This window comes from Oreochromis niloticus, linkage group LG16 (assembly GCF_001858045.2).
Source record: "Oreochromis niloticus isolate F11D_XX linkage group LG16, O_niloticus_UMD_NMBU, whole genome shotgun sequence".
Lineage (NCBI taxonomy): Eukaryota > Metazoa > Chordata > Actinopteri > Cichliformes > Cichlidae > Oreochromis > Oreochromis niloticus.
Window position 1 is genome coordinate 32746566 of NC_031987.2, and position 15655 is coordinate 32762220.

The following is a 15655-nucleotide window of genomic DNA, read 5'->3' on the forward strand; positions in this document are numbered from 1 at the left end:
AGTGAGGAGAACAGCCACAAGTGTTCTTGTTCATAGTTCAGTGGGTGTCAGAAACGAACGGAGCTACTTCAAATGAAAACTGGATGATTAGCTGAGGCACAAAGATTGGAGTCCTGCATGGAGCCCACTTTTACACTTACAGCTGCTGACACTTTCAGCCCAAGTCATTGGGCACATGTTTGTAATTTTAATGCTGACATCATAACAGAACCGTATTTGATGGCTTTACTTGAATAAATATTTTGTTTAATAAAACATAAATACTTGATTTATCAAAAAAAATAGGGACTGGTTATTGAGGCAACTGAATCAAAATATACTCAAGCTGAAACTTGGAAAGTGGCTTAAAAAATATTATTTACAGTTTACTTCTTAGAGAATAGCCGCTTACCTCAGTTATGAGAATATTAGTTCCCAAGAGAAACACAAGAGACCAAGAGCTTACAAAACAACACTTCTTTATTGTTATACAGTATGTAATCCTTGTTTAATATTTTTTTTTAAATGTAACAGCAGTCTTTAATAAAATACATTTGAAAGCAAACAGCCTTCAATTGGGCAGGCTGGTTTCTACTCCCGTGAGCCCTCTGCTCTGGATAGTTCAAAGCAGGCACATTTCTCATGCAAAAAAGAAAATAAAAAGAAGTTTTGACATGCATTGAATTAAAACCCTTTAGGTACCCTCCCCAGCCACCAGTTCTTGCTTAGTAAATCTTTGTGAAAGTGTAAAGAGTCCAGTTAGTCACCACCTCCCTTGCTCCCATTAAAGAAAATAGAAGCCAGAAATCTGACTGTTCATATATATACAAGTAACATGGTCCTAAAGCACCTCACAAAGCCAAAAAAAAAAGTCCTGAGACCTCCAGCTTGATGCAGCCTGGATGTTGTAGTTTTAGGGTTTGGCTGCTTTCACGTACCAACATGAAGTCATTGGAGGGATAAGAGATGAAGAGAGTGTGTGCTACATATGAACCCGGGGAAGGTTTCGCTCACTCGCTCTGGAATGCATCCAGTTAGACGTTTAGAAAGCAAACCTTCCTCCACAGTCTGTTTTTGTTACATCCTCCAAACATGCAGAATATTTCCTCGCCGCTCTTTTTCAGCAAAAATAAATACATACACAGCCGTATTAAATAAATAAATACAATACGTTTTAGATAAAGGTGCAAGTGTTCCCCATAGATGATGGCTTTCTGTGTAAATTTCGATCCAGATGTTTGCCTGTAATCGACAGGTGAAGAATTTTAGGGAAATCAATGTCTGTATGGAGAAGGCACGAATGGCTAATGGCTAAAGCTCAGGGGGTGATGTGGGAGTCTGATATACAATCTGATAGGCTGGTTGTCAACAGTCATCGTGATGATGAACAGTGACACAGGGGTAGTGTTTGATATGAGCTTTTCCCTACACTTTCTCCACAAATCTGTCTTCTCTCTTTGGCATACAATCCAAACACTCGCCTACACTTTTCCAAAGTGACCGATCATAACTGTGCTCAAATTCTTTTGGTCTGGAAAGAAAATGTGGATGCAAGCTCATCGAGAGCGAAACAATGTGACAAGAATTCCCCAGAAAGACAGCCCCTTCCCCAAAAGAGGAATATTATGACTGCTAACTTTAAGATTAGGTTGATTATAGTTGATGTAAGGATGTCCACACCCTAGAATCAAAGTAGCCTGCTTGAGATACGAGCTGATAGGCTGGTTGTCAACAGTCATCATGATGCTGTCATCAGTCAACATGAACAGTGACACAGGGGTAATGTTTGATGTTAGCTCTTCCCTACACCTTTGTGCATGAATCTGTCTTTTCAAAGTTCTCAAAGTTCCTACACCGGCCTCAATCTGCTTAACCAGCAGTGCGAAGCTCTCCGCTTATTATTTCATTCTGAAATGCAACCAGATAGTAGCTGTAATAAAGTTCTTGGGCTCTATTAGAGTAGCCCAGGATGATTTATAATGTAGAATGAGACTGGTTTATCTTATACTGGTGGAGTTCAGTTGATAATTGTCTGACACAATCCCTTTGTCCCTCCCCCCCTTAAACTAGCTGTCTTTTGAATGGTTACCCCTCCTAAACCACATTATGTTTACCCAAACTAGTAGATTATTTTTCCGGTGCATGCGTTCCTCGTGTTGTGGGTGATTTTAATAGAACTGATCTTCATTTTGTCCATATAGAGGCAACTGTAAATGTTGCATTTAGCTACATCAGCAATATCGGCCCATTTCAGTTAAATAACTATATTGTAATAACTATACTTAAAGTTTTATGCCTGTTCTGGAAGACCTTCAGCAGCCAACAGAATGAAATAAGTATTCAGCCACTGTCAAGTTTTACTGTTAGACCAGAGACCAGGCAACATTTTTTTATAATCTTCTGTTATCCAATTTTGGTGAGCTTTTGGGAATTATAGAATCAGTTTCCTGTTCTTGGCTGACAGGAGTAATCTTCTGCACCTGCTTCATTGTTTCATGTATTGTGCAGATTGATCCTATCATTCTTCTGTCACCTCTTGCATCAAGAACACTTTTTCTGCAGTCGTCTCTTTCTTGCCATTCTCTGTAAACGTGGGGACGTCCCAGTGAATCAACAGTTTCTGAAATAGTCTGAAATTCAGCAGCTCTGCATGTCTAAGTGCATCGAGTTGCTGCCATGTGACTGGTTGACTAGATATTTGCGTTAACAAGCAGTGGTTAGGTTGTTAATTTTAACACTTACATTCTGGTTTGTATTTAGTTTTTATGGGCACAGTATACAGTAGTACTTTGACTACATAGTAATTTATTATTATTATTTGAAGAAAAATGATCCTCTGGATCTTTCTAAGAACGAAAAAGGATGTGATTTGCTGAATCCTCCTTTGATTCTGTTCCTGATCGAAGGGTTTGGAGGAAGGTACAAAATTTCTGTCAGAAAACCTTGAAGACGCCACCCACCTTCTTGGGATCTACACGAGTCACGCAGTAGATCTATTCTGGATTCAGATGTGGACAGTATGAGAAATGAAGCTAACGCAGAAGAAAACCTAAACCTGCATTCTTTCTAATGGCCACCATGGGGCGATAGCTGTGGCTGCAAAGACTTTCAGTGCTTGTGTCAGAAAATGATAATCATGCTTGAACTCTGTGAACCTCAATGCCCTCTATATTGTAAGGTAAAGACTCTACATTAATACTTTTATATAAATTATATAAAAGTAATAACTCTATAAAGAACTTTTTAGAAATTGTAGTCATTCTAAGAGTCAATAGGATTCCCTGGGGTAGCTGACAAGTCAGTGAGCATGCGGTTTCACAGTCAGAACTGCCACTTGCTTGTTATGTCCAGTTCCCAAAGCCTAGATGACGACTCATCTCAAGGCTTCAAAGCAGGACTTCACAAACCTGGGGATAAGGTCACAGTGGCTGCATCGATCTTTTATACTGTCTGTGGATTCAGAATGTCCGTTTTTTTGTTTTGTTTTTTTACAGGATGTGACAAGTTTGCATTCCTGAGTTAAAACCAAGCTCTACATCTTCTTTGTGAATGCGTGTAATGGGCATGTGAATGATTCTGGGGTCACCTGCGGATTAGGTGATAGAGCAGGCTGCAAACAGCTCTATCACATGGCCAGGTTTTCTTGGTGAAGACACCGAATCCCCAAGTTGTTCCCAAATGCAGTGCGGGCGCCACACAAATGACAGTTCTGCTGTCGTTAGTGTGTGTGTGTTTGTGAAAGGGGGCAATAAGAAACATTGTAGAAAAACACTTTGTAGAACCATTTAGTCTGAGGTTATTCGATAAAAAGCTGTATTTTTTAACCAGTCCAGGGGCAGATAACTGCATTCCTTAAAAAACATAATCCCATTGATGAAGCAAAGGAACCTTCCAGGTGAGGTGACTGAGACCATTGAAGGGCTTACATTCTTAGTCCCAGTGCAGTTGGCTTGGATTATCTAGTGTGGGTAAAGACGCGTTTCCTGCCGAGATGCATGTGTTTGTGCCTGCCCTTTGAAGAGGAGACCTACTAGGATTAAAAAGCGATAGAGCTTCATCAGGGTCGAGAGACAGAAAGATGTGCTCTGGCTCTGCAGTGTTTGACTCATGCTACTGGATCATTGATGCTATAAGACGGTTTGTGCTATTGTAATTCTGTGGTTGATCTGTAGAGGAAAGCATTCCTTCACACTGTCTTTTGTGTTTACCTGTCTGTTCTTCTAGCATCTCCTGCCTGACAAATGTCTTTCTGTGTGAAATGGACCAGCTTTCTGTTCCCTGCGTTTGTTTTCTTTACCTCACACTTGCTTTGACCTCTTTTAATTCTTGTCCTACATCTTTCCTGCTACTTGAATGCCATCTTTTGCTCAGCCTGTTCATAATGCTGGCTCCTCCTCATCAATGAAACTGATGTGCTCTGAGGAGGACTTCTCCTCTTCCTGTCGTCCCCGCTCCTGCATCTCCAGCTCCTGGGGGTGAGAAATGGATCTTGCCCCTCTGTAGTGTCGCTGTGAGCTGCACCAAGATGAAGTCTGGTTATCTCTTCTCCTTGCGTTTGCAACGTCCAAAGACAAGGGCAGAGAAAGAGTGGAGGGATGGGCAGAGGTGTTAGCGGACACGACTGGCACGGAAGGGGAAAGCCTCAGCCGATGACTTCCAGGGGAGGATGTGAGCGATGGTGGAGCTGAAAAGTGAGAGGAAAGGGGAGGGTGAGTGTCCTGAGAGGCGGGCGGGATGAGCGGGCCTCTGCTGGCACAACTGCCAGGTCGGGAGAGGTGAGGTCCTTGGCATGGGGAAAGAGATGATGAGGAAGAGAGAGACATGGAGAAGGAGAGTGAAGGTGAAGGGGTGTGAGAGGCCAGAGGAGGTTGGTCCTGCAGCGAGGGGAAAAATATCCCGTTACTGGAGGAGGCACGGAGTCTTCGGGAGTCCACGCGCCCCTCTGGAAGTCCATCCTCTGGCGAGTGATGGTTGGAGTCAGCAGACCCCTGGCTATTGGCCCCTGGGGGCTTGGGCGGGTCTGCTGATGCTGAAGGAGTTGAATTAGGCCTTTTTGGTGAGTGAGGAGTTGGGAGAAGGCATCCTGGCAAATCTGCACTCTCTGTGTCTCTGCTGTCTAACAGAGAATGAGTGTCAGGTCTCTGGTGGGGAAAAGCTGTGGAAGGGGGTGGTGCCCCGGGGCAGGGGCTTGATGACAGCTGGCTGGCACTACTGGGAGGTGATGTTAAATTTGGCATCATGGTCATCAGGACTGGCTGTGGTGTCATTTGGAGGAGGGGCTTGAGCAGGTGTGTCATTTCCTGCAGCTCCTGACTGAGCTTGGAAACTTGTTTAGACAGACCGTTCATCTGTGAGGTGAAGAGAGAGATCGTATTAACGCTGGAAAACCAGAAGAACAGTTCATGCAAATTCTGTATGACAAAAACCTTTTAATCCCTGTTTGCATAAAACATAATTAGATACTTCATAACATTCACCATGCGGCTCACGTTTAAAAAGTCTCTTTATCATACATTTAGTTCAGTTTTAGAGTTTGTTTGGCCTCATGTTCACCTAAATATTCACATCAGCCCTGAGATCCAGCTGTGACGGACATTTTTCCATCTGGTACTGATTACAACACGCCAAATGATTCAGTGCAGGTGGATCACATGATCAGTGTGTTATGTGTGTGATGCTTGTTTGATTTAAATGGTAGCTGCTATAGTAACATACAGTAAACGTTCCAGAGCTGGCTGACAGGCTGACAGCTGCATTGCTGTCAACACAGTCAGAGAGTTACAAAGATGGAGATTTTATTCTGAGCTGATAATAAATCTGTGATGTAATCACGGTCTCCCTCCTGTCCTTATATTTAACGACTGAATAATAAAATGATGAATGGTTCAGGTGGAGCAAGAGGGGAAACTTTAGAGAGAGACTCTGAGTTTGTTGATTAAAACCTGCCAGTGAGCGAGAGTCTGTTATCATAGTAAGTAGTTGAAGTTATGGAACAAAAAACTCAGCATTGTTAGGACCCAGAGGGGTATACTATCTATGAAATTCAACACAGCCAGACCTTCTTTGTGTTAGCTGGCTCAACAAAACAAAGATGGTTTCTCTCTTTACATGTGGGTGTGTTGCGAGCCACGCGACTCTTCTTCCACACAAAATGATCCCTATGAGTGCTGCCTCGTGCAGTCGGAGATCTTATCACATGATGATGATGATGCTGATGATAAATTAGTGTTTAAAAATCTATAAAGAACATATAACTGCAAAATGCAACACTGTTACAAATAAGGTAATAGATGAATTCTGCAGAAAATTGTTAATCTGGTGATTTATCACACAGAGCAACAGAGTAATTATTTTATCACTGAGCACGCTCTCACTGCTGCTTATTTCTAAGTTTACTGTAAACTGGATACATTGAAACATTAAAAGTTACTAGCCCATATTCTAATGAAGGAGACAAAGAAATGTCTTTGGCTTGTTGGCAGATCAAAGTGAATTATTTTGATCTATGGAACATGTATTCTGGGTATATGCTCTGTGTTCTAGTGGCTGCAGTTCCAGAGGTGTAAAAGACTTCAATAAGTATCAAACTGAGCATGAGAACAGGGAAGAAAGGTGATTTAAATGACCTTGAATGTGGCATGTTCCTAAGTGCCAGACAGGCTGGTCTACTGGGATTTTCCTGCGCAACCATCTCTAGGTTTCTCTGGGTGATGCCAGAATTCAGAGTAGACTGGCCAAGCTGCTTCAAGCTCGTATACTACTTATGACTGTTGTCATGGTCATCTTGGTTCAATTCCATTCAATTTTATTTAGAAAAAGCAAAATTAAAACAACAAAGTACTTTAAATAGTAAGTTACAGACCGCACAATACTACAGAGAAAACAGACAACCCCCCTCATTAGCAAGTTCTTGGTGACAGTGGGAAGGAAAAACTCTCTTCTAGAAACCTCCCCTGAGCACAACCAGGCTCAGGGAGGGGCTGCCACTACCGTACTACCGATTGGGGGTGAGGGGAGATAGACAGGACTCAAGACGCACTGACCGTGTCCATGCCTTTATTATCACATTGATCCACATTGATCCCCCACATTGATCCAATAGCATAACGCATCATGTCACAAAAGTGAGAATGACTGTACTCAAATTTATCTTCTAAAGTCACCTGATATCAATCCAGTGGAACACCTTTGAGATGTGATGGAACATGAGATTCACGACACAGATGTGCAGCTGATAAATCTGCAATAACTCCATGATGCCATCATGTCAATATGGACCAACACCTATGAGGAATGTTTCCAGCACCTCTGTGAAACTATGCCACAAAAAACATTGCAGTTCTCAAGGTAAAAATCGGTAATTCATTGTGCAATGTGTACCTAGAGCCGTGCGGGGCCAAAGGGCGACACATAAACTGAAAATAGTTCCTACAAAATAAAACTTCCCAGTTTAAGCATTTGATAATGTCTTCTGTTTTCAAATCCAGTGCAGAGCTTTGCAAATCACTGAGGTTTCTTCCTGTTACTGGAAGTTTCCTTCTGTTAAAAGGGAGTTTTTCCTTCCCACTGTCGCCAAAGTGTTTGCTCATAGGGGGTCATATGATTGTTGTGTTTCTCTTTGTATGTAGGCTCTACCTTACAATATAAAGCACCTTGAGGCGACTGTTGTTGTAATTTGGTGCTCTGTAAATAAAACTGAATTGAGTTGAATACAGGAATATAACACAAATACAACCAGCAGGACAAAAGGAGAACCTCCTATTGCAAAGACACACACTAGGAGCAATGCATCGGCAATCTGTTTGCATTTATATATCAGAAGGCAGTAAACCTTTGGTCATCTGTCTGAGAGTGACTGTGTTAGGCTGAGTCCGCCAGAACAGGCTGCAGGTTGTTTTTAGGAGACCACACTCAAAAACAAAATTTTAGACGCTGCTATCGTCATTTGGCAGCTGCGATGTTTCAATCAGATTTAAAAACATAATTTTTAAAATATCATGCGACACTTTGGGCCAGCATTCCCAACATCAGGATTTTATCTGTATGTTTTTACAGCCATGACCTGCTCGTGTAGTTTGTGAAACATCCAGCTGACTAACAGAAAAATCAAACCTCTGCTGCCGAGGAAAACATTAGACCCCCGGGGCAGAAGTGTACACATGCAATTATCATCAGTGTCAAGTCAGCACTCACCTCCTCGGTCAGTTTAGACACACTCTGCTTGATCTCAGAGTGCTCACGGATCCCTACAGGCAACACACAGAAGGATTAGGCCTCCGGATAAAATGTACTGTTCTGAAAAAGTAGTCCACTGTGTGCGGCTGTAGGTGCGCTACCTGCGTACGGTGAGGGCGGAGGGGCAGGTGACAGGCTGGGGCTGAACTCAAACTTCTGTGTTGTGGTGGAATTGTTCTCTGTTTCAATGCCGTCCACGAATCTGTGCAGAGATTACACATGAGAGAGAGAGGGAGCATGTAAGAGGAATGTAATCAGATGAAGCTAAAAGGGCGGAAAGCTCCGTTAGTACCGTTTGGATCTTTTAACACAAACATGAAAAATCAGCAGCACCCTAATCAGCAGCTTTGCATCACACAACACTGCACAGAGGCTGTGAGACGTCTCTGCACACACATAGGCATGTTTGCCCTGCACGCATGCACATTAGTGCATTGCAGTGTGTGAGAACCTACATGCCTTCCAACAGTAGCCGAGCCCCATGTGATCCACCAGCACTGTAATCTAGTGGTTGCCATGGCAGCCAGACACCTATACTGCGGCACTTTGCTCAGTTGCTCCTCTCTGACTATGATGTTTTGAATCAATCTTCACTTTCACACTATGTGTGTCTGTGTGTTTTACCTGGGGCTGAGTTCAGGTGGTACACTGCTGAAGCTCACCACTGGTATCTGCAGGGTGGCAGGGCGCGAGTGGTCGGAGGGAGCACGGAAAGGCCGAGGCGGCAGGAGAGGGGAGCGCAGGGGCGAGCTGAGGCCTCTGCTGAGATGCAGTGGGGAGCGAGGAGCTCGGGACACGGAGCTCTGCTCCTCATCACCCTCCTCATCCTCACGGATGGACGGCAGCTTCTTCACCAAGCCACCGTTGCTCTCCCAATCCACCTGAAAGAAAGAGAGGAGGAGCTTGGATACTGAAATAGGATGAGCGGGATGAGCCAGCACACCTGCTGGATTTCTTCTGTTATCACCATAGCATTAGTAGCTGCCTTTACAATGACTGTAAAGGCAGTTACAAGCTTGAACCAGTGGATGGCAGGCAAACACAAGTTCTGTAAATCTGTAACTATGTTTTGAACATTCAGGGTATTGTTTGATTAGCAGCATATTCTTTCTTTTGAAGACTTTTGAGCTCCTTCTCTTTCAGAGGTAAATGAATGCAGAAAGTGCTCTGCAGGTCTTATTAGAGACCTGCTATTTGTTCTTCTAGTATACACTGCGACCTGTACACACACTCTTAAACTTTAATCTGGAATAGCTTTGCATTCACAGTTCAAGCTAACTCTGATTTCCTATACACGGCCTCTTGTGCAGCCTCTCAGTTCCTCCTGTCTGTAACAAGCCTTTCCTCCGTCTTTAAGCCACCTTCCTTTGATTTCTTCACAAAAAAGAAAGAAAAATGATTTGAAAAGCAGGTGGGTGGGGCTGTTGGGCTCACAAACAGGGCTATGTGCCCAAGATGTGTACCCAACATTAGGGATTCCTGCTCTCATTGACATAATTCAAATCCAGAGTAGCCTGAAGCCCGAGCTTTATGTGTGCTTTTAAGATGTGTGCTTTTAAGAAGAGACTCTAGAAGCAAATCACCAACGTGACCGATGTCTCTGATCAAATTCTGGTGATTAGTTTGTTATTTTTATGACTGTAAGTTTAAATTCAGTGGTCACTGGGACATTTTTTTACTTTAAAAGTTATCCTGGATACATTTCATAAGATTACAGTTTGCAAAAAACGGTTGGGAACCTCTGCTGTATCAATGCGGCACCGGCTAATTTCCATTTTGACTGTTGATTGGCTGAGCAGGACAACTTTCTTTGATAATTCAAGATTCTTTGAGAGCCATGGCACCTCCTTACATCATGTTTACCTGTACACACACTGCCCTCAATATATATAAAACTTTGCGCTTGTTTAATGTGAACAACATTATATAAACGGTATTTACTGAGTTCCATTTGATCGCTGGCTCACACAGATTGGCTGTGTGCCTATTTGGCATACAGATTAAACTCAGTCAGTCAAATACAGATGATCTCGACTCGTTATGTGTATAAAGCACATCTGTTCAAAGAATCTTTTTCTTCTAAACCACCATGGGCAAGACCAAAGAATATAACATGCACAAGGCTGGAATTGGTTACAAGACCGTCAGCAAGAAGTTTGGTGAGAAGGTGACACCTTTGGTATGATTATTCAGACATGGAAGAAATACAAAATGACCATCAGTCGCCCTCAGTCTGGAGCTCTATGTAAGATCTTGCCTCATGGGGTGATGATGAACACGAGGAAGGTGGTGGATCAGCCCAAAGCTACACAGGAGGGTCTTGTTAATGATGTAAAGGCAGTCAGGAACAGTCACCAAGAACACCACTGGTAACATGTATGTAAGCCCTCTGTTCAACAAGGGACATGTAAATGATTCAGAGAAGGTTTGGGAGAAAGTTCTGTGGTCAAATAAAAACAGAATTGAATTCTTTGGTAGAAACTGGACCAGCTGTGTTTGGAGACAGAGAAACGCTGAATATGACCCAAGGAACCCCGTCCCCATAGTTAAGCACAGAGGTGGAAACATTACGCTTTGGGCTGTTTTTCTGATACAGGGTACAGGAGATCTTCAGCACACTGAGAGGCCAATGGAAGGGGCCAGGTACGAGACCCTCCTTTCCTCAGCTAGAACACTAATGATGTGCTGTGGATGGGTCTTCCAGCACGACAACAACCTATAACACATCACTAATGCAACAAGGAGCAGCTTAGCACAAAGCACATTAAGGTCAGGAGTTTTTGTACAACTACAAGAAACGTCTGACTGCTGTGCTTGCTAACAAAGTACTAAGTCATGTTTTGTTTGGCATCATATAATAATTTCATTCAATGCATGCTAATCAATTGATCATTTTTAATGTATATAATGGTTGTGTTGATAGTCTGTCTCACTCAGAGGTGGCTGTAGCTCAGGAGGTCATTTACTAATTGGAAGGTGGTTGGTTTGATTCCTGGCTGCCGTAGTCTGCAGGCTACAGTAACCTTGGTTAAGATGGTGAACACAGAGTTACGCTCTAATGCATCCGTTGAAGTGTGAATGTTAAATAAAAAGAAAGCTCTTAAGTAGAAAAAGTATTCGTGTGAATGACACATATTGCAGAAAGGCACTATTATAAGAACCAGGCCATTCACCATTTGATGTATGGGTGCCTTTCTTTTTATTCCAAATAAAGGTGTGCAGACTCAAACTGAATGCATATTTCAGATTTGCTTTTAAGGTTCTTGCTTCGGTAGTATTAAGATGGGTTTAAATTCTTGATTGCTGACATCACGAGCAGCTTTTAATGAGGACTTCACACTGTGTGCCACAGTCACCCTTGAGTGATTGTGTCAGATGCAGACATGTGAGGGAACAATCTGAAAGAGAAGCACAGAGGCTTATGGTGACTGGCCGAATGCAAATGATTTCTCATTTTTATTTTTGAGAATCTGTTTGTCTCTTTGTCTTTGCCAGATTCCAAAAAGAAGTCTGTCATGCTACATTTAATACAGATTGCTGCATCTCACTTTTCCCACCCCTCATCACAACACACACACACACACACACACACACACACACACACACACACACAAACACACTCCTCTGACAGTTACAGTCCCAAGCCTCCCCAGTTTCCCATCAGCCTTGTCCCTGCTTATGAAGTGAACAATTTAAGCTCTCGTCAGTGTCGATGCAGGGCTGGAGAAAGTCAAATTTAAGGTGAAAAATTGAAAAAACTTGTTCAAAATGTATTGAATTAAAGGCAATACAAACAACTGAGAGTGTGGTGTGGTAGTTGGTGAGATAAGTGCGACTGACTGATGCTAGCTCTCAGTAGCATGTTTACTCTAGCCACCCAAAAAATTAACAATTTTGTAAACATTTACAAATTTCAGTTTCTTGTGTCAAACAAGTGGCTCTTCACTCAAGGTCAAAATGTGCATTACTACACAGAAAGAGCGTAGCAGCACTGCTAGTTTATTAAACCAGCAGTTTCACCTGTACAGGCTTCAAAATAATGACATCGGACATGCTCTAGCATACAACCTAGCCTGGTGCAGTGAGTTTTGAATGTCTGAGCCAACACCCCTGTGCTTTCCCTTCCCCCCCTGCACTCTCCCCTCCTTCCCTGCCTGCTCAGCATCCTCCCTTTTTTCCCTCCTCTGTCCCCAGTGCCCTCCACTCAGCCAGCTCCCCCTTTCCATACCCCTGCCACTGTAATTTATTTTTAGCTTTCCTGTTCTATTCTTAGCTCCCAGCTCTGGAGCACACCAAGGAGCTGCTCTGCGATGCGGGGGCGTGATAAGTGTGCGCTTGCCGCGTGCCGCCATCCTCTTGTTCAACTTTGTGCGAGAGTGTGTGGGAGTTTGCATCATGTGTGCGGCTGGTTTGGGGCTGCGGGCAGAGATTTGGAAGCATGGAAGCTGATGCATGTACAGTAATTCGTATGTGCTCTCAAGGGCAAGGATAAGCAAGTAGGACCCTGTGAGAATAGAGTTAAAAACTTGGTCCAATATCCCAGTCTTTTCAGCAGCACAGTTCTGTGCGTGCTGTGATCAGGTTGGTCATGCACATCGCAATTTTTCACCTAAGGCTCTGGGGGGTCATGACAGTTAGTCTGCAACCAGTGAATCAGCAGTGAACCATCATTTATGCAATGGAGACTCTTTCTCATCTTTCTTGCTTCATAAACCTTTTCTTCACCCCCCCAGCACATCTTTGATTTTTGAACACCGTCATTCACCATTTAAGTTTGTATCATGAAATACTAGTTAAGTGAGGAAGAGGCTGCTGAATGTCTGCAGGCTTTATCTTCCATTTTCCACCAGTCTTGTCTTGGATACCTTTGCAAATTCCCTCTTCTGGGCTGCACATACCAGAATGGTTTTTTTTTCACACTAATAACCAGGATGGACATCTGTAACCCAGAACTAAGATATGCACAGCAGGTTGGGCATCTAGAAAAATGCATCCTCTAGCCACACACCAACATGTTCACGCTCCGCAGTAAGTGTGTTGATCCCTGGAGAAGCAAACTGCACTGCAGTAGAGTAGGAGAGAGTAAGAGCAGGAGAGAAAACAAGCTAACCGAAACCCCCCTTCATCTTTCTTTCTTCTCCTCCTCCTCCCTTTCTTTTCCTCAGCTGGCAGAGCTATTTATATTAAGCAGGATCCAATCTTAGCAGCAGTTGTGGGGGGACAGCCAGTCAGGGAGAGCCCGTGCTCCTCCACTGCTCTATTTTTAGTAACGGGACAACTTCAAACAGCAACACTAAGCTATTTTTGTCCCTACACTTTTTTCCCTCCATCTGCTGCTGCTGCAGCACCAGCCAAACACAGTGTGTGTGTTGATGGAAGCAGGGAAAATGCCTTTCATGGCTGGGGTTGTCAGAGTGTGTGTGCACACATCTGGGTATTTTAAAGTGGTGGTGGTAGAATGCTCATGTATACCTTATATGTACACCTGCCACTTGGAATACGTGAATTGCCCCAATGAGGGACAATACAGGATATTTCTGTTCTATTCTAATCATCCATGTGACCCTTGTTAAGGTGAGCATCTCCTCAGGTTACTCATAAATATTCCTCATTGGACTGTCAGTCTGCACATTTAGTGTTGTGACTAATCTGGTGGGCTGTTTAATTAAAACTGTTCCTATTTAAATCTATGAATGTGCACCATTCACAGACTAGCCGTATGCCATCTGCACGTGCATCCGCCTATCTTACAGGAACATTTTGGTAAACTAGACTGGTTGTATAGATATAGCACTACATAACCAGTACACAAACACACACTTTTCTACTCTACCTGGGCACTTAAAGCACTTTCGACTGCATGTCTCATTTACACAAGCAAGTGCTTTCTACCTAATAATCACACACATTCACACTCTGATTAATTCAAATTTCATTTCATTTTTTTATACAGCACCAAGTCACAACAACAGTCACCTCAAGAGGGGTTATGTTGTAAAGATAATAGAGAGAAATCTTTTGAGCAAGCACTTGGTGATAACGGGAAGGAAAAACTCCCCTTTAACAGGAAGCCTCGAGCAGAACCAAGCCAAGGATGAGGCAGCCATCTGCATGACCAGTTGGGGGTGAAGGGAAGGGGGGCAGAACAAGAGGCACACTCTGGAAGAAGTTGTTTATGATGGGATAAACACATCAGTGTCTTGGCCAAGGATACTATGGCATGCAGACTAGAGGAGCCACGGATCAAACCACCAACCTTCTGATTAGTAGATGACCTGCTCTACCTGCTGAGCTACAGCCACCACTGATGGATGGAAACATTTATCTTATATACAGTCCATAATGAATCTGACTGAGAATGACTTGTAACAGCTTGTAGATTGAAAGGTCACAAGGTGTAAAGAATATCCTGTTTCATAATTTACTAAATGAACTATATGATTTATTGAACAAGACTTAAAACTAGTAAGTTAATAGTAAAACTATCAGTGAAGGTGTTACAAGGTCATAAATCAGGTGAAAGGTAGAATTATTTTAATTTTCATAGATATCATGTATAATCTTACATCTTTACACAAATAAAGCAGTATGTCCTATTAGATTGTGGGTCTTTTATAGATCATTTCATGTCAGTGTTTGCAGCTGTTTAATGACCACAGAGGTGAACTCTACCCCATTTTAAATTCAAATTCAGCTCAAGTGTACTTATTTTTAAATGTGCAGTAGACTAACAAAAACTTACATGAGTTCACTAACAAACAGTAAATCCATCATACTACAGGTACTCACATCAGCCCCGTGGCCCTCTCGTAGATTGTAAGTCAGGTCATGTTGTATCTCGCTGATGAACTTCTGGGCATACTCAGGGTAAAGTCGGAGAACCTCTCGGAGACCCTTGAGGCTGATATACTGCAGGTCACAGTAAGTCAGGGCTTTGACATTAGCGTTGGTTTTGATCACTTGTTCCTTCGTCAGGGAGTCTGAGCCAATCAGATCTCCTTTACCTGGGGAGGGGATGACAAAGTGAGTGATGCACAGATACCTGTCTTTGAAGCAGCTGTTTAGAGGGAGCCTATTCTCACTAGCTGTCAACACCTGAGAGAAAATCATCAGCCATTAAGCCAAGGCAATGCTTGTTAACACAAGCATTGCTGTGGCTTCACACACTGACGTTCTGAGCAGCACATCATCAAAGACAGAAGATTAAAGATTTGGACCTGTGAAGTCATCTCAGCAGCAGCGTGTTTGTATGTCTAATGTACCTGCAAACCCAAGTCCCTTCAATTTATATAAACCAACACCACCTGCATAAAGCAGCACAGTGTAACTTACTTTGGTAAGCTTTACCATATATTAGTATAGTAGTAGCCTGTGCTGCTTATACGCCTTCACACAATCGGTTTCTTATGAAACATACTGTACAGCCTTAGGGAAGTGTTTT

General features: G+C 42.9%; 1 protein-coding gene across 1 annotated transcript in view; it reads right to left on the minus strand.

Moving 5' to 3' along the window:
* Window positions 1-441: 441 nt before the first annotated feature.
* kcnh3 (potassium voltage-gated channel, subfamily H (eag-related), member 3) overlaps window positions 442-15655 on the minus strand; it is a 166934-nt gene continuing 151720 nt past the window's right edge. Inside the window, exons 12-16 of the mRNA XM_005475158.3 lie at window positions 15004-15218; window positions 8839-9095; window positions 8316-8416; window positions 8173-8225; window positions 442-5327 (exon numbers count right to left, since the gene is read on the minus strand). Coding sequence (XP_005475215.1) covers window positions 4356-5327; window positions 8173-8225; window positions 8316-8416; window positions 8839-9095; window positions 15004-15218 — 1598 coding nt within the window. The 3' untranslated portion in view covers window positions 442-4355. The remainder of the gene's footprint in view (window positions 5328-8172; window positions 8226-8315; window positions 8417-8838; window positions 9096-15003; window positions 15219-15655) is intronic.